Source organism: Bubalus kerabau, chromosome 4 (genome assembly GCF_029407905.1).
Source record: "Bubalus kerabau isolate K-KA32 ecotype Philippines breed swamp buffalo chromosome 4, PCC_UOA_SB_1v2, whole genome shotgun sequence".
Lineage (NCBI taxonomy): Eukaryota > Metazoa > Chordata > Mammalia > Artiodactyla > Bovidae > Bubalus > Bubalus kerabau.
Window position 1 is genome coordinate 127,401,141 of NC_073627.1, and position 23,860 is coordinate 127,425,000.

A 23,860-nucleotide genomic window follows, 5' to 3' on the forward strand; every position below is an offset into this window, starting at 1 on the left:
ATCCATTTAATGAGAGTTTGTTGAAGGTAACTATGTATGGTAGTAGATACCCTCAGTACACAAAGATGAAAACTGTTTTCATAGGTATTGTTGATTAATCTTATTTTATTGTTCTTGGGGAACCAGTGAGAGTAATGCTATATAGTCATAAATAAAACCTCTGATCTCTTTTTAAAACCTTGATATCTTATATTTCTAAGCAGTATACAACTTTTAGATCATGAACAAAAAGTTAATTAGCAGTAACCAGATTGTTAACACAGATTTGTCACAAACTATATCAGTTACAAATACACTGCTAGAATAAAACCCCAAATTCTGGAATATGGACTATAAAAATAACTAAAGCTCACAACCTCTTTAATAATTTTGTCAGCTTTCACAGGGAACTGTTCTCTTTGCCTGACAGGAGTTGAAAGGGCTATGAATTGAGTTAACGCCTCTCAGTAATATATCAATTAAAGGTATAAATACACACTGACTTTTATTTATAGAAAGGAGAATCAGTAATCATGAAGTCTTATTTATATGTTCTATTTAGATTTGTCATGTGATATTTATAACAAAATCTTAAGCATGGCCTCAGTTTTACAGTGAAGACAAAGCAGAGTCACACTTGTAAAGCAAAATGATTTTGTTTTTATTATAAATCACATGGAAACATTTCTTTAAAGAATTAGAGCGTTAACATCACTGGGCAAGTGATTACAGTATTTCTGAGCCAGTGAATGAGGTGATACATGCATTATTGATAAAAATTTTGAAACCATAGCATGTAAGCTACATATGGTTTGTATTTGTTGTTTTTCTAATAGCTGGAAACCAGTTCCTGAAAGAAACCCCAATTAAAATGCCGGTAAATTCAACAGGAACAGAGAAGTTAATAACAGGAGTCATTAGCCCTGAGAGGCGGTAAGTGTTCAGTTTTTAAGACTCGTTTGCTCTTCAGTATATGTAACCAGATTTCCTTTTTTCATATATGATAAACCCAATTAAGGTAAACCAGCATGTGAATTCTGTCAGGGACTGTAGGAATGTCTGTATAACCATAGTCTGTGGTCGTTACTGAAGATGTTGACACTGCCTTCCTCAGGGGGCAGTTGTGGGACTCATCAGCAGGAGGATTGACACCTTAACTTAAAATACAGCAGGGGCTTCTTTGGTGACTCAGTGGTAAAGCATCCCCCTGCCGGTGCAGGGGACATGGATTTGATCCCTCATCTGGGATGATCCCACAAGCTGCAAAGCAGCTAAGCCTGTGAACCACAACCATTGAGCTTGTGCTCCAGATCCTGGGAACTGCAAGTACTGAAGCCTGTGTGTCCTAGAGCCTGTGCTCCCCCCAAGAGAAGCCACCTCAGTGAGGAGACCATACACTGCAGCTGTAGGGTAGCCCCTGCTCACCACAACCAGAGAAAAGCCCGTGTTGCAGTGCGGACCCAGCACAGCCAAAAATAAATAAATAAAAAAATACAGCCGGCTGGGAGGCTGGGGCCAGGGTTCCTGTGCTGAGGCCCATCTTTCCCTACACTTCTGCCAATGGAGTACAGATGTCTACTAACAGAAGCAAAGAGTCAGACACGATTGAGCATGCATGCATGGCATTATTACTCATTTTCTTGATATAATGAGATTGTGGTTATGTAGGAAAATATTGATACATTGATGTGTACTGAAGTGTTTTAGAATAAAGGGTTGTGATATCTTCATATGGGTTACTTTGATGGCTTATTTTTAATATATTTATTATATATACATAAAGCAAATGTGACAAAATATTAATATAATATTAATCTAGAAGGATATGTGGGTGGTCGTTATATATTTTGCTCAACTCTTCTACAGATTTGACATTAAAAATAAAAAAGGTATGGGAAAAAATAATTTTGGCATTTGGCTCGGTGGACAGGTGATGGCTGCTTTGGGTGGGAGATGGCTTTCATGCTCCCTGAAGAAGAATAAGATGGCCTGGCCTGGGCATACCTGGCACCTATCAGGCAGGACAAAAGCATCTCTGTGAGGGGCCAACAGGAGGAAGTCCAGCTCCTACTCATGAGGTTTTTTGCTTTTTTCCCCTCAGGTGTCACTCAGTAGAACTCAATCTCAACCAAGTACATGTAGAGGAAACTCCAAAAAGAAAAGGAACCAAAGTGTTTGGGAGCCTTGAGAAGGGGTTGGATAAGGTTATCACAGTGCTTACCAGGAGCAAAAGGAAAGGCTCTGTCAAAGATGGGCCAAGAAGACTAAAAGTGGGTGGACTGAAGTTCTTTAACATGGATTTTAGAAGCTGACTGCTAATTGTACTATTTTTTTTCCAAAGAAAAGTACTGAATGCATGAATTGATTAGTATTTTTAATTTACTTATTCATCTGTTTAGCTAATATGTATATATTTTTTGAGCACCTAAAGTATACATGTTACTGTGCAGTAGGCTTAATGCAGAGGTAAATTACATACAGTTTATCTTTTAGGGGGACAAATAACTAAAATTTAAATATTCAAGTTCAGGTAGGGGGATTAATCTCAGAGGCAACATGGAGATGAGGAAGCGTGGGGCATGTTTGAGGAACTGTCTTAAGGGTGGGAACTTGTGCTCAGTTGTCCTATTTCTGGTACATAGAGGAGTCCCTGACACATGGGTGCATTTGTAGGCCCTCACAAAATATTTGAATGCAGAGGAAGTTAATTTGAACTTTGAGTGTGGTGTGTGTGAGGAGAATAGCAACAGGCCCAGAAGGGAGGCTGGGCGCTTCGGGGGAGAAATGTTCTGAGATCCCATTTATGTTCTATCTTAAAGTGAGAGAAGATAGGACTTCTCCATTAGTGTCTGTTGCCTTGTAGAACTTATGTAATTCACTGGAGTTTTATGTTTCATATGACTGTTTATTAGGCATATTTTATCCTTTTATTCTGAGATTTCTCTAGTTGGAGACAGTTGTGAGGTATTTCAAACCCTGACACTGGGATTATGAAAATCATATGTCATTTCTATGAGAATAGTAAATAAAGAAGATGAAGGAAACTTGTCCAATTATATACGTTATTGAGATGCTAAGCATTTATCAAATACTAATGGATAACATCATTGAAATGTTCACCTATGTAAATTGTTTGGAACTCGAATGCATTTTTCAGTAGGAACTGCTATGATATTGGCTTTCTAGGTTTTTTCCAGTGCTTCCAGAATGTAGGAGAGAACTGACAAGATGGGAATGAGAAGCCTGAGTTGTAGCCTCAGCTTCATACAGTGTAGCTTGGCTAAGACATTTTATCTCTGACTTTCTCAATGTCTTTATTTGTAAAAACTGGAGAGAATGTCTCTGGCAGCTTCACAGAGTTGGGATATGTAAACAAGACTGTGTGAAATGCTACATTGCATATGAAATGCTTTATTGATATAAGGTGTTCCAGTGTCAAGTATTATTTTCGTCAGTGTTGAGCATTTTAACCCCAGTGTAGCAGAAGCACAGTTCTAATTAGCACATCTGAGCATCTGAAACTTTATCTAACTTTGGATCTTTAACCCTTTCTAATGTTTAAAGTGTTTCAGAACTGAAGGACTTGCTTTCGGAGATTAGCCTCATGTTTCCACACGGTTGTTAAGTTAAAAATTATAAACTTACAGAAAATTAAAAGGATGGTACAAAGGGATTTTCCTGGTGCTCCAGTGCTACCACTGCAGGGAACGTAGGTTTGATCCCTTGGGGATCTAAGATCCCACAAGCTGTGAGATGGGGCAAAAAAAAGATGAAAGATGGTACGAAGAACACCTTAGTTTTTTAAGATAGCAAGTCGTATGTAGTTCAGCCCTCTTTTAGGAAGCAGTCTTTAAAAATCTTATTTTTAAATAGATAAAATAAGATCACTTCTTTATTTTACAAAAGGAATCACTTGAATTGTGATTTGAGTGTGTAGTTTGTTATTATCTTGAAAAGACCAAGTTAATTTGGTGAAAAAAGTCCTGAGTTGGAAGCCAAGAGACAGAGGAGCTTGTCACAGCTGTGCCTCTTGTTCCTTTTATAACCTGAAACTGAGGTTCCTGAACGCCAGTCATTTGACAGTCACCTTCATATAGGCATATCAGTGTATAATCTACACTGTTATTTTTCTGATACTTTCTTTATATGATGCATTGTAGTATATGTGCTGCCAAAGTGAGCATTATGTAATGCAGAATTAAAATAGATTTAGAGGTATAATTGACATGCAATAATCTGCATGTATTAAAAATGTACAATTCATATACTTTGGCATGCATAATGCACTTGTGAAACCACCACAATCAAGATGACTAACTTTTTAAAATCTTGTGTTTATTTAAAAGGAAACCATATATTATTAGTTTTTGCTAATTATATTTTTCTAAATCAGATTGAAACAAATACATAAAAGTATTTATCTGGGACTTCCCTGGTGGTCTAGTGGTTCAGACTCCATGCTTCTGTGGCACTGGGTACAGTCTTGAACTCTTGTCAGGGAACTAAGATCCTGCATGCTATGCAGTGTGACCCAAAAAAAGTATACATGTGCCACTTAGGTTATAAGTCCAGTTATAATTTTTTATCACATTTTGGGAAACCCCATCTTAAGAAACTTGTATTTCTTCTTTGGGTCATAGGTTCTTCATTTGAAAAGTAAGGTAGTGGGGTCGTTTCCAACCTCAGCATTTTGTTATTTATAAAAAGAACTGAAATCTTAAAGACATAGAAGGTATAATTTTGTTTGACAATAAAGGTAGTACTAGGAAGGCAGGGATTCTTGTCTGTCTCTGGGACCTATTAAAACAGTGCCTGGGACCTAGTAAGCCTTCAATAAATAGTTGTTGGATGAATGGATAGACAGTTACGAATTAGGAATGAAATTATTTCTGAGAAATATGCTGTGAGTGAATGAGAAAAACCTGTTATATTCATTCCTTCATAAAATTGTCATAGAATCAGCTCCTGGGATTCTATAAAATTCCTTAAGTAATCAAGAAAGAATTAAGGAAACACATCCAACTATATACAAGTGAAATTTTCTAGGGCATTTGTTTTCTCACAGTTTACACTGCAGGAATCTTTTATCACAATAGAAGAAGGGGGAAATAGGTAGAGCTCAGAGAGATAGACATTATTTTCATATTTATTTACTTATTTAAAAAGCTGGTAGGAGAGGAAGATGCAAGTATAAAAATGATGATATGGAGGTGATTACTAATAAACATGATTTCTGTAGGCTCTCCCAGTACCATCTCAGTCCAACTTGCTAAGAGTTGATTGTAAATTCTGTTTGTCTTGAAATATTTCCACTTGAAATGGTACTATATTGAGGAGTTGGGGATCTCTAAATCAGGTAGGATGGTCTTTGTATTGATGTAAGGATTTACTTCTCACCCCTCCTTTTTCTTTTTTAAGCCTCACTATAATGTGACTACAACCAGATTAGTGAATCCAGATCAACTCTTGAATGAAATAATGTCTGTTCTTCCAAAGAAGCACGTTGACTTTGTACAGAAGGGGTAAGAAGCATGTTTTTATCCATTACTTGATGTCTTTTGAACTTTGAGAAAATATAGGTTGAGTCCCTTCTCTTATTAAAAATACGTATTTCTTCCATTTCATTTTTTCCAAAAAAGCTTTTATGATAGTGTCTGTGTTTATAATTTATTCTTTTTGTTTTATATGGGCTTTCGAAGTTTTTTAAGTGACCATATTGTCACCACTTTCAAAGTTAGACTTTTCAAAATAGAAAAATCTGAATTTTTTCCAGTTTTCTTTTGCTTTTTCTATTTTTCTTTAATGTTCTGCTTAATAATAGTATTTCTAAGTTGTAATCTAAATTTATGAGATACCTCAAATCAAGGAGATATATATAGATATATATATACACACATACTCCTCTTTATGATGTCTATGTGATAGGATTGGTTTTCCGTTCTTTAGAAAGTATGTCACTTTATCTCTTTCCCACTGTTGAAAGAACTGCCATCAAAACCTCCTGGGTCATGATCTCATGGTTTGGACAGTCAGAACTCTTCTGGTTACCTAAGATGTTCATATTTCTAAGCATTTCCACTTAGTTGTGTCTCTCTAAAATTTCATTATTAAAGCACTAATAGAAGAATAAAAGCACTAAACTAGAAGAATGAAAAAACTGACTTAAAACTCAGCATTCAAAATACTAAAATCATGGCATCCAGTCCCCATCACTTCATGGCAAATAGAAGGGGAAAAAATTGGAAACTGACAGATTTTATTTTCCTGAGCTCCAGAATCACTGCGGACATGACTGCAGCCATGAAATTAAAAGACTCTTTGCTCCTTGGAAGAAAAGCTATGATAAACCTAGACAGCGTATTGAAAAGCAGAGATATCACTTTGCCAACAGAGGTCTGTATAGTCAGAGCTATGGTTTTTCCAGTAGTCATGTACAGATGTGAGAGTTGGACCCTAAAGAAGGCTGAGTGCCTAAGAATTGATGCATTCGAATTGTGGTGCTAGAGAAGACTCTTGAGAGTCCCTTGGACTGCAAGGAGATCAAACCAGTCAATCCTAAAGGAAATCAACCCTGAATATTCATTGGAAGAACTGATGCTGAAGCTCCAATACTTCGGCTACCTGATGCAAAGAGCTGACCTATTGGAAAAGGCTCCAATGCTGGGAAAGATTGAAGGCAAAAGGAGAAGGGGGCAACAGATGATGAGATAGTTGGATAGCATCACTGACTCAATGGACATGAATTTTAGCAAACTCTGGGAGATAGCGATGGACAGGGAAGGCTGGTGTGCTGTAGTCCATGAGGTTGCAAAGAGTTGGACATGACTTAGTGATTGAACAATGACAAAGAAGAGCCACTAATAAACAAAAATATTTAAACGGAACAGTCAATAGAGAGAAGATTTTAAGAAAGAATCTTTTGCAACAGTAATTTTACTTTTCATTATCTCTAAGTGTTGGCAAGCACTAATGTGAATCCTGGCTTTCTTCTTCAAATGTCATTAAAACACATCTAACCCTGACTTGCTCTTCATGCTTGGGGTTTATTCACAGTTGCAGAACCTCTCACCAAATCTATATGAGAAAGCTTTCAATTATTTTTCCTTTAGCATATAATCTGTCAGATCACTAACTGGCTATTAACTAATAATCTGTTCCTTGAACTTCCTGATCCACCCAAAGGTCTGCCTTGATCCCTTATTTTTCTTTTTATCTTACTTTCTTTGTGACAAAGCAGAATAATGAACTTTTCAGTGGAGTGGTGTCACTAATCTCTGTCATATTCCATTGCTATCTTTTTCCAATGAGGAAGAATCACGTTTTATCTTTGATGTGACTACATTGCTCTGTGCTTCATCTTCCCATCAGGAACCTTAACTACAGGGTATGCTGCTGCTGCTGCTGCTAAGTCGCTTCAGTCATGTCCGACTCTGTGCGACCCCATAGACAACAGCCCATTAGGCTCCTCTGTCCCTGGGATTCTCCAGGCAAGAATACTGGAGTGGGTTGCCATTTCCTTCTCCAATGCATGAAAGTGAAAAGTGAAAGTGAAGTCACTCAGTCATGTCCGACTCTTAGCGACCCCATGGACTGCAGCCTACCAGGCTCCTCCGTCCATGGATTTTCCAGGCAAGAGTACTGGAGTGGGGTGCCATTGCCTTCTCCGACTACAGGGTATACCTTATGGCATTTCTGTTATCGACTGCTTATTTTTAATAGATCAAGCCCCAAAGTAAGAAAGAGCGATATATTTTATAACTCTGCCCTAAAGTGTTATAATGATCATAACCTCTTATTACTGTTAAAAAATAGGGCTTCCCTTGTGGCTCAGCTGGTGAAGAATCTGCCTGCAAAGTGGGAGACCTGGGTTCGACCCACTGGAGAAGGGAAAGGCTACCCACTCCGGTATTCTGGCCTAGAGAATTCCATGGACTATATAGTCCATGGGGTTGCAAAGAGTTGGACACAACTGAACAACTGTCACATTCACTATTAGAAAAACCTCAAAAACGTGTTTCTTACTAACAGGTTGGTGGCTTCAGCTTAATTTATATGAAAGACAGAAGTTCTGATGAAATGCACAAAATAAAATATTCTTCATCTTCCCTCTGCTTTCTTTTGTTGTGAACATTGTGGAAATGGCCTGATGTTCACAGGTTACACCATTGAAAGATTTGCCTAAAGGATGCCAAAAGATTTCTTAAGCATGAATGGCTTGTATAGCTATGAATAAAGCACTTTTCTTTGGAGCAAGGGAGAATTCTGATAAAGCCTTTTCAGCTTTTTTTTTTTTTTTTTTAAAGATTCTGGTTCAGCTTTTGGGAAAACACTAGTCATACTCCATCACTAATGCATAGCTAGGTCATCTGGAAACTGTAAGCAGTACTACATTGCTTAATATGAAATCATGGTTCATTTTCCCCACTGGCCTCCTAGAGGCTTAGAAATCTCTTGTATTATACAGAATATTCATGATTCTCCTACTAACTGGCTTCTTATCTTGTTTTTCACAGCTATACACTGAAGTGTCAAACACAGTCAGATTTTGGCAAAGTGACAATGCAGTTTGAACTAGAAGTGTGCCAGCTTCAAAAACCCGACGTGGTGGGTATCAGGAGGCAGCGGCTTAAGGGTGATGCCTGGGTTTACAAGAGATTAGTGGAAGACATCCTATCTAGCTGCAAGGTTTAATTGATGGATGGTTTCCATCCTGCTTGATGAGTATGGGTGTGATACAGCCTATGTGGAGCCTGGTGTGATTGGTTTGATTTTTCAAGTCCACTGGAAGTACAAACTCATGTCTAAAGAGCTGTCTCAAAGACCAATATCTTTTTGTTTTTAGACAAAAGATACTATTTTGTGGGTGAACCTAAGGCAAGCCCATCTGTCATTAACTATTACTGTCTTTTTAAATCATGCGCTTTATATATTTAATAACTGTTTACTTTCTTGGAATCACTTCCATACATGATTGTAAGCTCTTAACTATGTCTTCTTTTTAATGTGTAATTTCTTTCTGAAATAAAATCATTTGTGAACATAGCAGGCTTCTCCTCTTCTTTGTATTTGATTTTGATCCAAATAAAACCTCAAATGGCTTCTTGACTATTAAGTAGAGACTATTTGGAGTATGTTTTATCTGTTATCAAATATGCCTTGGGCAGAAAAACAGATAAGAATTCATTTGCATAATTTTTTCCTGTCTCCGATTTAAGTAGGATTTATTGAGATCGTTAACTAAGTCACAGCTGTGGTTACCAGAGTTAAACAACACATTTAATATGTTGAATAAAAGAGTGTTGACTTCAGTAAGTGTTTTCAGTCAACAATGATAAGTATCTGAACTATGAACCCCTATGAAATGTTACTTTATAGTAATTTTCCAAAAGTCTCAAGGGTGGCCTCAAATTTGTCTTTTTATTTCATTTTACTGGTCTCTAAAGGTCAGCACTAAAGTTATATTTGTATGGATTTTACGAGTTAAACTAGTTGGAGAAAAAAATAGTGTTTCTAGTCAATAGTGAGGAAATGTTTTATCATTCATTTGTTCAGTAAACATTTACTAAGTGCTTATAAGCATTAGGTTCTAGGACTGAATATCAAACTGTCTAATAAACTCAAGTTCAGTCTCTTAGCAGGTTGTGTATGTGTAAGTCACTTCAGTCATGTCCATCTCTTTGTGACCCTATGGACTATAACTCGGCAGGTTTCTCTGTCCATGGAATTCTCTAGGCAAGAATACTAGAGTGGGTTGCCCTTCCCTGGTCCAGGGGATCTTTCTGACCCAGGGATCGAACCCCCATCTCTTACGTCCCTGCATTGGCAGGTGGGTTCTTTACCACTAGGGCCACCTGGGAAGCCCATTAAAAGGGCTGCTGCTGCTAAGTCGCTTCAGTCGTGTCTGACTGTGCAACCCCATAGATGACAGCCCACCAGGCTCCCCAGTCCTTGGGGTTCTCCAGGGAAGAACACTGGAGTGGGTTGCCATTTCCTTCTCCAATGCATGAAAGTGAAAAGTGAAAGTGAAGTCGCTCAGTCGTGTCCAACTCCTAGCGACCCCATGGACTGCAGCCTACCAGGCTCCTCCGTCCATGGATTTTCCAGGCAAGAGTACTGGAGTGGGGTGCTATTGCCTTCTCCAATTAAAAGGGCAGATGCATATAAATCAACCAGTACTTAAATCTACCAGTACTTGTAGTATAGAGGGCATGATCAACTTTGTCTGGAGGAGTAAGGAAACTTTCCTTCCTTCTTAAAGGAAACTGTATTTGGTCTTAAAAGATACATGAGTTCAATAGAAAGAGAAAACAGTATGACATTCTTGGCAGCATGAATAGTATGTACAAAGGCATGGAATGATAAAATGGCTTGTGTGTTTAGGGTACAGGTGGAAGGTGCTACAGGGAGGATAGCAGGGGATGAGGATTCAAAAGTTTAGCTGGAAATGTGATGAAAACTTGAAGGAACTTGAAGCCTCCACTAAACTGTTTTGATAAAGGAGTGCTATCAAGGAGTTTAAAATTTTTTTATAGCAGCTTTACTGAAATACAGTTCACATCCTATAAAATAACCCCTTTAAAGTGTACAGTTCAGTGGTTCTTAGTATATTCCTATTTGTGCAACCATCACCACAATCTAATTTTAGAACTTTTTCACCACCTGAAAGAGAACGCTTGTAACCATTAGTGGTAACTCCCAATTCCTGAACCTCCCCTGCCTCCGCCCCGCACCCCCCACAGCCCCTGGCAACTGCTAATCTACTTTCTGCCTCTATGGACTTGACTACTATGGACATTTGATATAAATGAAATCTTATATGTGGCCTCTGGGGTCTAGCTTCCTTCAGCTTAGCATCATAGTATTTTTAAGATTCATCATGTTGTAGCATATTTTAGGACTTCTTTCTGTTTTACTGCTGAAAAATATTCCATTGTATGGATATATCACATTATATTTATCCATTTATCAGTTGATGGATATTTGGGTTGTTTCTGCTTCATAGCTATTATAAATAATGCTGCTCTGGATATTTGTGTACAAGTTTTTGTGTGGACATAGGTGTTCAATTCTCTTGTGTGTATACCTAAGATTGGAATTGCTGAGTCATCTAACATTTTGTAAAACTGACAAATTGCTAATCATTTTATGATTCCACCAGCAATGTATGAGGGTTCTAATTTTTTCACATTTATAGTCTAGCATTTCTTATTGTCTTTTTTATTTTAGCCCTGCAAAGAGATATGAAGTGGTATCTAGTGCGGTTTTCATTTACTTTTCCCTAATGACTAATGATATTGAGCATTTTTTTTCATGTGCCTGTTGGCCATTTATACATCTTTTTTTTGAGAAATATTTATTTAGATCCTTTGCCCATTTTTAATTGGGCTGTTTTTCTTTTTACTGTTGAGTTGTAAGAATTCTATAGTTCTAGATATAAGTCCCCTTTCAAATACATGATTTGTAATTTTTTTATTTTTGTGTAGGTTGTCTTTGTACTTCTTGATGGTGTCTTTTGAAGAACGGAAGTTTTAATTTTCTAAAACCCAATTTATATATTTTTGTAAGACAGAAGGATTACTCTTCTGTTTCTATAGCAGATGGCAGGTCTAGAACAGTGATTCTGAAAAACTTCTGACCATGAACCATAGTAAGAAGCACATTTTGCTTTAGGATCCATCACATGAACACATTTTAAAAACACTGCTTAACCTTAATATAAGAAATAATATTTTATATTTTATTTTCTTTTTTAAACACCTGGTCTAACAATTGAAATCCTTAAATTGGAGTTTTTAGTATATTTACCTTTAAAATTTTTTAAAAATTAAAAAAATTTTTTGGGGGATCAATTTAGTCTAGAAATGCTATTATTAGTTCTGCTACCCATCAGACTGGATCAAGTTAAAATAGGTTCCCTGATTGCTATTTAGGCTAAAATCTTCCTTTTCTTTAAGAAAAAATGTTAATAGTTGCCATATCATCTAAAAATCTGTCACTTAGCTCTAATTCTATAGAACCATTTGGAGAATTAAAGGGATATAGGTGTAGTTAAGTAAATGAGGCTGGGTTAGTTCTCAAGAGGCAAATACGGTTTAGATTGTTGACACTAAACTAAATCTACATAGTTGTCGGTTGGCTTTGTTCTCCATCGTCCAGCCATAGCTGGGCTTCTTGTAAGGCCTGTGTGATTTTATGTCCAGAGGAAGGCAGTGTAAAGGAGGATGAGGGAATTTGTAAAGGATTGTTGAAGGAATTGGGAGTTTGAAAACTGGAGGACTCACAAGGGGAGAGGATATGTGTCTTGTTTTAGTGAGAATAACAGGCAAAGTCCAGTGAAGAGTTGGAGGTAGAGGTTATATTTTATTCATCTTTGTGTCTCCAGCATGTAGTAGTCTCTGGAATATAGTAGGGACTCAATATATGCTTATCAAGTTCAACCACAAGTTGAACTCCTTTTTTTGGCCACACTGCATGGCATGTGGGATCTTAGTTCTTGGACCAAAGCTTGAACCCATTCCCTGTGCGGTGGAAGTGTGGAGTCTTCACCACTGGACACCAGGGAAGTCCCTGAACCATATTGAACTTAAACTCACAATAAAGAGCTTTCAGAAAAACTCCAAGCTACCAGACAAGAGAAAAGACACTTAGACTATTGCCCTTTCATTGGAAGTATTCAGACATGTTGGACAGCTATTTGTGAGATGGGTCATAGAAGGGGTTTAAGTATGAGCTGAACCAACAGTCCTGAAGTTCCTGTCTACCTTAGCATCTGCAGTCCAGTAACATCATGGAAGATAATCAGTTGTTTGGATGTTGGCAGCAGAGAGAGACCCCCCAGAAGCTTTTGCAGCATCATTATAGGTAGTTTTGAATATTTTGGAAGTTAGGAATGATAGAATGGTGACTGAATCTCAGGAGCAGTAAAAGATTGTGTTTGTTGACTGTGATAGAAACAAAGTGAAGGTTATAGAGCTGTCCAGTATTGAGTGCCCACTGTGTGCCAGATACCATGCCAGATGATTTGTGTGAGGGGTCAGCAAACAGGCTTGTGGGCCACCCTGCAGTCTTTTTTGGCAAAGTTTTATGGGAGCATGGCCAATATAAAATAGCTCATATTGTCTATTTTGTTTCTCAGTGGCAGGGTTGATTGGTTTTTATAATGTATGACCAAGAAAACAGAAAGTATTTACTATCATAAAGTATTTACAGAAAAAGTTTGCTGACCCCTGATTTAGATCAGTGTTTTCAAATCATTGTAACATGTATTACACACATTTGCAGAGTGCAAGGGAGGTGGTATCCCTTTTCACAGAGGGGAACACTGAGTCTCAGAAAGGCAAATTAACAACTCTCTTCAGGTTGTATAAAGCTTAAAAGTGTGTTGGATTTGAACCAGGCATGATAGGCTCCAAAGTATAGAGGTAATACCTCTCTCCTGAAATTGTACCATGTAGGAAAGCATGATTATATTATAAATATAATATTTACTATAAATATAATATAAAGCATATATAGGCTATGTATTAAAATATTAGTTTCTTATAGCAGCAATTTTACACAAAATGGTTAAGACATAGGAAAACATCACTATTTCAGACTTCACTACAGTGTAATAAGTGTATTACAGTTGAGTGTGTTACATGATTCTCTTTAGTAAAAGTAACGAGTTCAAAGTCTTCCCGAGTAAGGAGAATACAGTCTACTAAGGGAATAAGAATTGAATGACTTTCAGCTTCTGGATTCCACAGTGATTTCATGTATTTTTAAAGAGCTTATTTTTATAATTATGACTATTGTGTAATACAGGCCTATAGAATTATATATTTAAAAGCCTTTCTTAAAAGTAGGATCCACTTCCTTTTCCAGTTTCTAGAGGCTGCTTGCAATTCTCAGTTTGTGGCCATCATCCTCTATCTTCAAACAAAGATGATTACATTGGGCCTACCCAGACAATGCAGGATTATTTTCCCATTATAGGGCCAGCTGTTTGGCAACTTTATCTGGAAGCTTTATTCTTTGACATGTAATATATCATCTTCATATATTCTAGAAATTAGATTGCAGTGTCTTTGATTGGAGGGCATTCTGCCTATCACAATGGTCAACTGATTTTTGACAAAGAAGTCAAGACAATTTGATGAGGAAAGGACAGCGTTTTCAACAAATGGTGCTCAGATAACTTGATATCCACATGTAAAGATGAAGTTGGACTCCTACCTCACACTATAAGAAATAAAGTGTATCAGTGACTTAAATGTGAAAGCTAAAATGATAAAAATGCTTTAAAAATACAGGATTAAACATGACCTTGGATTTGTTTTGTTGCTGTTCAGTCTTTCTGTTGTGTCCGCCTCTTTCCCTCCCCATGGACTATAGCGTGCCAGGCTCCTCTGTCTTCCACCGTCTCCCAGAGTTTGTTCCAATTCATGTCCATTGAGCCGGGGATGCTATTAATATCTATCTCATCCTCTGCTGACCCCTTCTCCTTTTGCCTTCAATCTTGGATTAGGCAATGGTTACTTAGATGTGACATGAAATGCACAAGCAACAAGAGGAAAAGTTGATACTTTGTCAAAATTAAAATCTTGCTTCAAAGGACACCATCAACATAATGAAAGGACAACCTACAGAATGGGAGAAAACATTTGCTAAACACTTTTCTGGTAAAAGACTTGTACCCAAAAAATAAAAGAATTCTTAAAAGTCAACCATAAGAAAATAATACAACTTAAAAAATGAATGAAATATCTGAATAGATGCTTCATCAAAGATAAACAAATGGCAAATAAATATATGACAAGGTGCTTAACATCATTTATCACTGGGAATTTCTAATTAAAGTGAGATACTATTGGCATGGCTGAAATCCAGAAACTGATAATATCAAATACTGACAAAGATGTGGAGCAGCAGTAACTCTTATTCATTGCTGGTAGAAATGCAAAATGGTACATGCACTCAGGAAGACGTTTTGAAACTCAGGAAGGAGTTTCTTACAAAGTTAAACATAATCTCATTATATAACTCAGTAATTGTGCTCTTAAGTCTTTACCCAATTGATTTGAAAACTTAGGTTCACAAAAAGATCTGCATGTGAATGTTTATAATAACTTTATTCATAATTGCCCAAAATTGGAAGCCACAAAAATGTCCTTGAATATTTGACTGGATAAACAAACTGTGGTACACCCATACAGTGGAAAATTATTCAGCAATAAAAAGAAATGAGCTATCAAGCCATGAAAAGACATGGAAGAACATTAAACATAGATTGCTATGTGAGAGAAATCAATCTGAAGAGACTATCTACTGTGTGGTTGCAGTTGTTCTGGAAAAGGCTAAACTGGAGACATTAAAAAGATCAATGTGATGGGAAGGAGTGTCGAATAGGCAAAGCACAGGGAGTTTTTAGGGTGGTAAAGCTACTGTATGATACTTTAATGGTGGGTACATAATATGCATTTGTCAAAATCTATCGAACTTGGAGCACAGTGAGTAAATATTTGTTGTAATCTATTCAGGCTGCTGTAGCCATGAACCATAGACTGGCTGGCTTAAACGTTTATTTCTCACAGTTCTGGAGGCTGGAAAGTCCAAGATCAAGGTGCTGGTAGATGCTTGCTTCCTGGTTCAGAGATGAATGTCTTCTCGTGACCTCACATGAAGGAAGGAGTGAGTGAGTTCTCTGGGGACTTTTGTAAAGGCATTAATTCCATTCACAAGGGCCCCATCCTCATGACATAATCACCTTCTAAAGGTCCCATCCCCACATAGCATCACATTGGGGATTAGGTTTCAACATATGAATTGGGGAGTAAGGGACAGACACAAGCCTTCATTCTATAGCATGACTGTAATATGAATTTTTAAAAAATCATTTAGAAGGTGAGATAACCCAGGAAGAAAGGTACACTGTGACAAGAGGGTCTAACTGTATTACAGATGTATGAAACAACCTCTTTAAAGGGAGAGGAGGCCTAAGTAACTTTGGAAATGAGGGAAGTGTGTAAGATTCAGTGCAAAAGGAACCACACATAAGCACTCTACTCTCAATGATAAAGTTGTTTCTCATGGGAACACAGGTTAACACTTTTGATACTTGTGATATTCTGATACTTCTGATATTGGAACTGAAGTAAATGGATTTTGGGTGGTGGAAGCCAAATTTCTCACCATTGGAGTAAAAATTTACAGATAAACAAGGGAAGGAAACTAGAATGATCTATGCAGTGTTTACCTTAATATAGATACAGATGTTACATATAGAAATATATAAACCTATATATAAACACACAAGTTCATATTTGTATGTATATTTCTTCTTTCAGCTGAGAAAGTTTCAAAGACACCTGGTAGCAGCAAGCAGACTTAAGGCTCAGATCTTAGCTCCTAATATTATTCTCTAATAAAAGGAACCAGGGCTCCTTGGAGAACTGGCTGATTCTAGGACTGGGGCTGGAAATATGGAAGATGAGTCTGGATCATCTCTTACTGCCAGAAAGTGGGAAAGTGCTAATGACAATAGAAACACCCACATTGATAAGGGTGTGTCATTAAGTGGGAGCATTAGAGTTGTTGGCAATTTTAAAATATTTAAGATGTTTAAAATGGCCATTATTATAAAAGCTCTGTTAATGGCCTAGCTGGGAGACTGAGCGATTGCTTGGCCTCTGAGAGATTCTGGTACTCAATTGTAAAACGGAAGAAATAATGCCCTCCATGAAGAGGGATTGCAAGAATTGTTAAACTATGTGTACAACTCAGCACAGGGTCCCCCTAAAAGGTCCACAGACAAGCTTCACAACGTCCTCCGCACTGGAATCTGTGGAGTGGCCTTGCCAAAACAGATCTGATACACACGCCCAGCCCTAGTCCTTCCTCTACCAAATTTAACACCCCCAAATGATTAGCCAGTTAACCTCATGCCATTTGTTGAATATTTGTTATTGACTCACTCTATGAAATTTTTGATCAGCCCTGGGTGTTTATTGGAAGGACTGATGTTGAAGCTGAAACTCCCAATACTTTGGCCACCTGATGCGAAGAGCTGACTCATTTGAAAAGACCCTGATGCTGGGAAAGATTGAGAGCAGGAGGAGAAGGGGACGACAGGATGAGATGGTTGGATGGCATCACCAACTCAATGGACATGAGTTTGCGTAAACTCCGGGAGTTGGTGATGGACAGGGAGGCCTGGCGTGCTGCGGTACATTGGGTCAACAGACATGACTGAGCAACTGAACTGAACTGAATTAATTTATTTTAATTGGAGGATAATTGCTTTACAATATTGTGATGGTTTTTATCATACATCAGCATGAATCTGCCATAGGTATGCATGTGTCCCCCTACATTGACTCACTTTTAACTTCATTTAGTTCAGCTACTCAGTCAACATTTATTGAATTTGAACTTAGTACTAGGTGGGATGTGGGGAAGAATCCATGTATTATCCTGCCATCAAGGTGCTAAGGGTCTCAGTGAAAACTACACTGGGCAGCACCAAGATGCATAGAAGTTCACAATGGCTTTTTGGTATCTCCTTCCTGCCCAGTCCTCATCTAAGTCAGCGTTACAGGAGGCACCTGTTCCTCTTATGGAAGGGCCTGGCTATGACCTCTTATTCAAAATCTGAGGCATTGTGAAGACTTCTCTGAGCCCAGCTGTGGCATTTGTACCACTGTCTATGAGACTGTGCACTTTAGCAGGAAGAGCACTGGATGCCAGGACTCAGGCACTGGGAGAACTCAGCAGACCTGGCACAGTGGTGTGACCCTGGGTAAGTCACTGGCTGTCTCCAGGTTTGGTTCTATAAACATGACATGTGCATGGAAACAGACTACAAAGATGTACAGACCTCTTTCAGGGTCCCTCTTAGCTCACACCAAGGTTTGATGTGTAATTTGGAATGATGGATTAAAATTTAGCCAAGAAAAGTAGCTCTGACAGAGTGGCTACAAAAACCTCAACATGTGACGTAAACATAAGGATGCTCCGACCTGGACAACATGCTGACTCTGTATTCAGATGTCCATTCTGCTGATCTGCTTATTTTTCTGAATTCCCATTCTGGCTTATACACTCTAAAAAGCCTCAGGCATTTGCTTGATGGAGAGAAATATCTTCCACAGAAAAGTATTTTGAATTACCAAACACAGAGTTATAGAGCAGAAAGGTGTAATTCCATAGGAGACTGAGAAAAGTTTGGTGGTTAATGGGAAATTTCCTGTTTTTGGGCTGTGTCACACAGTATTTGGGATCTTAGTTCCCTGACCAGGGAACCCCCTGCAGTGGAAGCCTGAAGTCTTAATCACTGGACCGCCAGGGAAGTCCAGTGGGAAATTTCTGATATGTTTCCTAAGTAATGTAAACCATACAGAAGGCCAGGGTGAGAGTAGAATATTCAGAGCTGAGAGTGGAATTCTTTGAGTCAAGGGTGCAAAAAAAAAAGGCAAGTGAGTGTCCCTCAGGATTTAATCTTTTCATTTTATTTTTATATTTTAAATGTTAAATTTGATTCTGTTTTGGGCTAGACATTAGAATCAGGAAACACTGATTTGTAGAATTTCAGGGACCCTTGAGATAAGTCTACTTCCTTCTCCCCACCCTTGCCCTGTCCCTGCCATGCCCTTAGCTGAGAGGAGGCTCTTTTTAGAGAGGGAGATGGAAAGAAATCATAGGGGACAAGTCCAGGGTGACAAGATCCACCATCCATCATGACTCCTGACCACGAACAGTTGGCGCCTTTCTCTTTACTCTGTGGGTTTTTTTTTTAATTAACCTTTTTTCATTTTTCCTACTTTAGAATTTCACATTACAGTCCTTTGTTCATTCTCCTCTTTTCTCTCGATAATGAAAATGGATATAATATGAACTTAAACTCACTTGCCCTGGGTCATTGCCAGTGCTTAATAAAAGTGTATTAGTATTTGTAGTAATGGTAATAACCCACAGATAATGATGTCGCTAAAGACCAAAGGGTCCCCTTGCGTGAGAAGCCCCCCTTTCCTGTCGTCTAGCTTTGCAGAATTTAATGGAGACCTTGACTGCTTCAGATAGTCATTGTCCCTTTTAAATTATCAAGGTTTCATGGAGACAAGCGTTCTTCACTTAAGGGTTTTCCAGACTGTCTGATGTGCTGGGCTCTGGGTAACCTTGTTCCTATGTCATCATATGTCATGCTGCCTCTCGGAAATTGTTCCCTGATGTTTGCAAAAATGAACTACTTAAAGGAAAACTAAAAAAAATTCCTTTTATTCACTTACACCCACACCCACACGCACACTTTACTATTGGAAATGGTTACTTTCAGATAAGTGGGTCAGGGTCATGAGGGGAATTGAAGCTATGTGATGTGAGGAATGGGGGAAGGAATAGCCAGGCTTCATGGAGACAAGAATGAGATGTAACAGGTATCTTCAGAAATCTGAAGATTTATGGAAGAGAGATTTGAACTTTTATGGATGGACCCATTGGGTATAAAGAAGAATACTACCAAATGCACAGGTTTGTGCTTAGTTGCTCAGGCATGTCCGACTCTTTGCAACCCCATGGACTGTAGACCAACAGGCTTCTCCATCCATGGGATTTCCCAGGCAAGACTACTAGAGTGTTGCCATTTCCTTCTCCAGGGGTATCTTCCTGATCCAGGAATCGAACCTGGGTCTTCTGCATTGCAGGCAGATTCCTTACCAACTGAACTACAGGGGAATCCTTGTAGGTTTGCTATGAGGGAGGCCTTTCTCCTTCGCTATTTGGGAAGGAAAGATGCTTGCCTAGAAATGGCCAGTTCCCTATCCCTGGAGGGCTCCAGTAGAAACAAGACAGTCCCTCAGCTGGAACGATGTGCTGTGCTCAGTTGCTTCAGTCGTGTCTGACTCTTTGCAGGCAAGAATACTGGAGTGGGTTGTGCCTTCCTCCAGGGGATCTTCTCAACCCAGGAATCTAACCCATATCTCTCCAGCATCTCCTGCATTGCAGGCAGGTTCTTTACCCACTGAACCCTCAGCTGGGACTGTGGAGGAAGGCTTATAAACATTTGGTGACTTTTGAACTAAATCATTTGTGAATCCCTTGTAACCCTGAGAAGCAATAATTCTATGTGGTTCTTGACAGGAGAATCTAGGATCTGATTTTTATGTTGCAGAATGGGAGCCCCAGGGCTTTCTTGGTAGAGAGTTCAAGTCTAGGATCTGGCTTTAGGAAGGAAGAAATGGCCCTTTCAATGGCCCAGCATATCCCCAGGCCTCAGGGTGATACTGTCTCACTCCAGGCAAACTGCAGCTGGATCTAGCCGCTGTTACTACTTTTCTATGGGAGAAGAAACAATAAGCCATTCAAGTCAAGAGAGAAGACCTTTGAAAGAGGGATAAACAGTGGTGCCTGATGCTACAGAGAGGACAAGGCTGCTAAGGAATGAGACAAGGGCGTTAGATTTGTCAAGGAGGAACCAGGGGCAGCTTCAAGAGTGTGGTGGGGCAGAAGCTTGACCTCAGGGCCACAGGAACACTGATGAGAAGTAGAGGCAAGAAATTCAGACCACATGCTCATGGATTTGATGGCAACAATTGGATGGAGCCTAGACAGGTAAGACCTATGAAGATGAAGATTGAAGGCACAAAGGAAGGAGAATGAAGATGAGGACAAGTAGTGAATCTTGGAGGCAGAAAGGATGTTGGGTAGGAGAAAAAGAGAATTTCAGTATGATATTTCTGGTTTGCAAAGTGCTTTACAAATAGCAATTCTTGACGCAATTCGATCTTTTAAGTAATAGTATTCTACACTCTTCGGATATCATCTCCATTTTTTCATACCCACAAATAGACTCCAAGCAGATGGGATGAGGTTTAAAGAGAAATGCTATGGTCAGAAGGGGATATTAGAGTGTGGCTATGGAGGAAACTGCCCAGAGGTAGAGTCCCCAAGCACACCACCACTGAACACCACTGCTGAATTCAATGACCTTATTCCTGTTCCCTGACGCTGTTGACCACTTCCTCCATCTGGAACCCCCTTCTGCTTTTGGTTATATTCTCTTCTGGTTTTCCTACCACTCCTCAATCTTCTTTCCAGCCTCTTTTTCTGTCTGTCCCTTAGATATTAGTTCTAGGCTTCTGGCTTGGCCATTTCTCTTTCTGCTTTTCACACGTTTCTAGATGTTCTCATCTGTCCTGTGGCTCATGATGCTTCCCACATCTAAATCTCTGGCCCAGTCCTCTTTCCTCAGCTCCCAGCCTCTGTGTCCGACTTTCCATTGTCCTCCATTTGGATGTCCCATAGGCACTTAAAAGGAAACATTTCTAGACCTAAACTTATTATCTCCACAAACTCTATTTTCTCCTATAATCCCCGTCTTTAGAGTGACCATACATCCCAAGTTGCCTGGGATAGTCTCAGTTTAAATCTGTTACCCCAGCATATTAATAATATTTAATAATATTAATTATTAGATAATATTAATTTCCACATTATTTGTTATTCATCTCACTCCAGTAGACTGAGACTCTGGAGAATGGAGATGGTGTCTTTTTCACTTTGATATTCCCAGTGTCAAACGAGAGTCTAGCCTATAGTACACACTCTATATATGTCAAGTGAAGACCATGAGGGCTTCCCAGGTGGTGCTACTGGTAAAGAATGTGCCTGCCAATGCAGGAGATGCAGGAGACTTGGGTTTGACCCCTGGGTTGGGAAGATCCCCTGGAGTAGGTAGGAAATGGCAACCTTTTCCAGTATTCTTTCCTGGAAAATTCCAGGGACATAGGAGCCTGACGAGTTACAGGCCACGGAGTCACAGAGAGTTAGACATGACTGAGGGACTAAACACAGAAAGACCCTGAAGATGAAATTAAGGGATAGAATTGGAACCATAGAATATCAGAGCTGAACGGATAGGCCTTTAGACTTGTCTTCTCATTTTATATAAGTAAATTGAGGCCCAGTGTGGTCAATGAACTTGACCAAAGTCACATGGCCAATTAGTAGCAGGGTCAGTGTTAGATTCCATATCTGTCAGAATTTATCTAAGGCTCTTGTCTAGGTTGTTTAAATTTTCTTCACTCAATAGAGGGACAACTTAGCAATCAACCTTCATTAGGTCCTCTGTGTGTATTCTAGGGATTTGGGGTGTAGCATGGAGGGGCAAGGGCTTCTCTGGTGGCTCAGTGGCAAAAAATCTGCCTGCAATGTAGGAGATGCAGGAGACACAGGTTTGATTCCTGAGTGGGGAAGATCCCCTGGAGGAGGGCATGTAACCCACTCTAGTATTCTTGCCTGGAGAATCCTGTGGACAGAGGAGCCTGGCGGGCAACATACAGCCCATGGGGTTGTAAAGAGTTGGACACGACTGAAACAGCTAAGCACGGATGCACACATGGAGGGACAAGTATAGATGTTCTTACTTCCAATAATGTTCAGAACAGCTGAGCAGACCTTTCAAGGCTTATTTGAGAGGCATTACACTGGTTTTCTATTGGAGACATTTTAACCTTCTTAACATTGCCAGACCAAGTGAAAATAAAATCTGATCTGACAGGAGCACAGGTGGTGTTCGTGTTTTTAAACTGAGAATCAGATGCTGTGAAATATCCTCAGCACAGCAAGTGGGAGGCTGTGATATCCTTTACTGCTCTGACTTTTGTGTTGGTAGATGTGGGGATTCTAGAAAAGAGGTTATCTGACTGCCTCTTACCCTCTTTTTTAGTTCACTTCTGATTCTTCTCTTACCCTGGTCTTGCTAAGACATCATTTGATTTTGAAAAAAAAAATTCTCTTTTTGCAACTTTGTGTTCCTCTTATGCAAAATGAGTAGGTTAGGCTATATACTCTCATAGCTGCTTCTAGCTCTGAATTCCATCAGAGAAGGCTCCTCTGTCCAATCCTTGGAGCAGACTTGGACATTCATATCATATATATATATATATATATAAACTTATATATATATATATAAACATATATATATATATATATATATATATCCTTCCCTAGTGGCTAGGATGGTAAAGAATCTGCCTGCAATGCAGGAGACCCCGGTTCAATCCCTGGGTCGAGAAGATCCTCTAGAGAAGGGAATGGCAACCCACTCCAGTATTCTTGCCTGGAGAATCCCATGGACGGAGGAGCCTGGCAGGCTATAGTCCATTGGGTCGCAAGAGTCATATATATATATGAGATGTATATATATTTGTCGGAGAAGGCAATGGCAGCCCACTCCAGTACTCTTGCCTGGAAAATCCCAGGGATGGAGGAGCCTGATGGGCTGCAGTCCATGGGGTTGCTAAGAGTCAGACACGACTGAAGTGACTTAGTAGCAGCAGCATATATATTTGTATGATGTATATATGTATATATACACCCCCCCAAAAAAAATCTATGTCTCTGCTTTGTTCTTGGCCAGACTGAATTTCTCTCCTATTCTTACACTTTGTACTTCAATTCATCAATCCTTAAATGTCCAATCCTCTCTCTTTTCTAAACACTCTAATAAGCTTATTATTTCAACCATTTATATTTAACATTAAAGTTTAATCGTGAAGTTGTTAACCATAGAAAATTATTAAATAAGTGAGTTTGGAATGAGCATGGAACAGCTGAAAAAAAAATGAGTGAGTATTTCAAAATGAACACTTTGGAAAAGAAATTTATGCATAGAAAACAATGGAGAATTACAATTAAGAGCTCTGGGGATCTCAAACTGATTTGTCCAGCTATTACATAGTCATTTCAATTTAAATTAAAATTGTAACTATTTTCTAGTCTACTAAAAATATGAGGTGTCACATTAAGAGTTTTAATGGTGCATTCTCTGGGGAATGCAAAAATGCGAGATTGTAGCACATAAATAACTATATAGTGAAGAGTGAATAAATTCTCTGCCAAAAAA

At 38.8% G+C, this 23,860-nt stretch overlaps 1 protein-coding gene across 2 annotated transcripts in view; it reads left to right on the top strand.

The window, feature by feature from the left end:
* The window catches only part of MELK (maternal embryonic leucine zipper kinase), a 72,823-nt gene extending 63,802 nt beyond the window's left edge, over positions 1-9,021 (top strand). For both annotated transcript variants that reach the window (XM_055578545.1, XM_055578544.1), the window contains 4 exons: positions 816-912; positions 2,081-2,249; positions 5,398-5,501; positions 8,493-9,021. In XM_055578545.1, coding sequence (XP_055434520.1) covers positions 816-912; positions 2,081-2,249; positions 5,398-5,501; positions 8,493-8,670 — 548 coding nt within the window. In that variant the 3' untranslated portion in view covers positions 8,671-9,021. The remainder of the gene's footprint in view (positions 1-815; positions 913-2,080; positions 2,250-5,397; positions 5,502-8,492) is intronic.
* Positions 9,022-23,860: the final 14,839 nt, after the last annotated feature.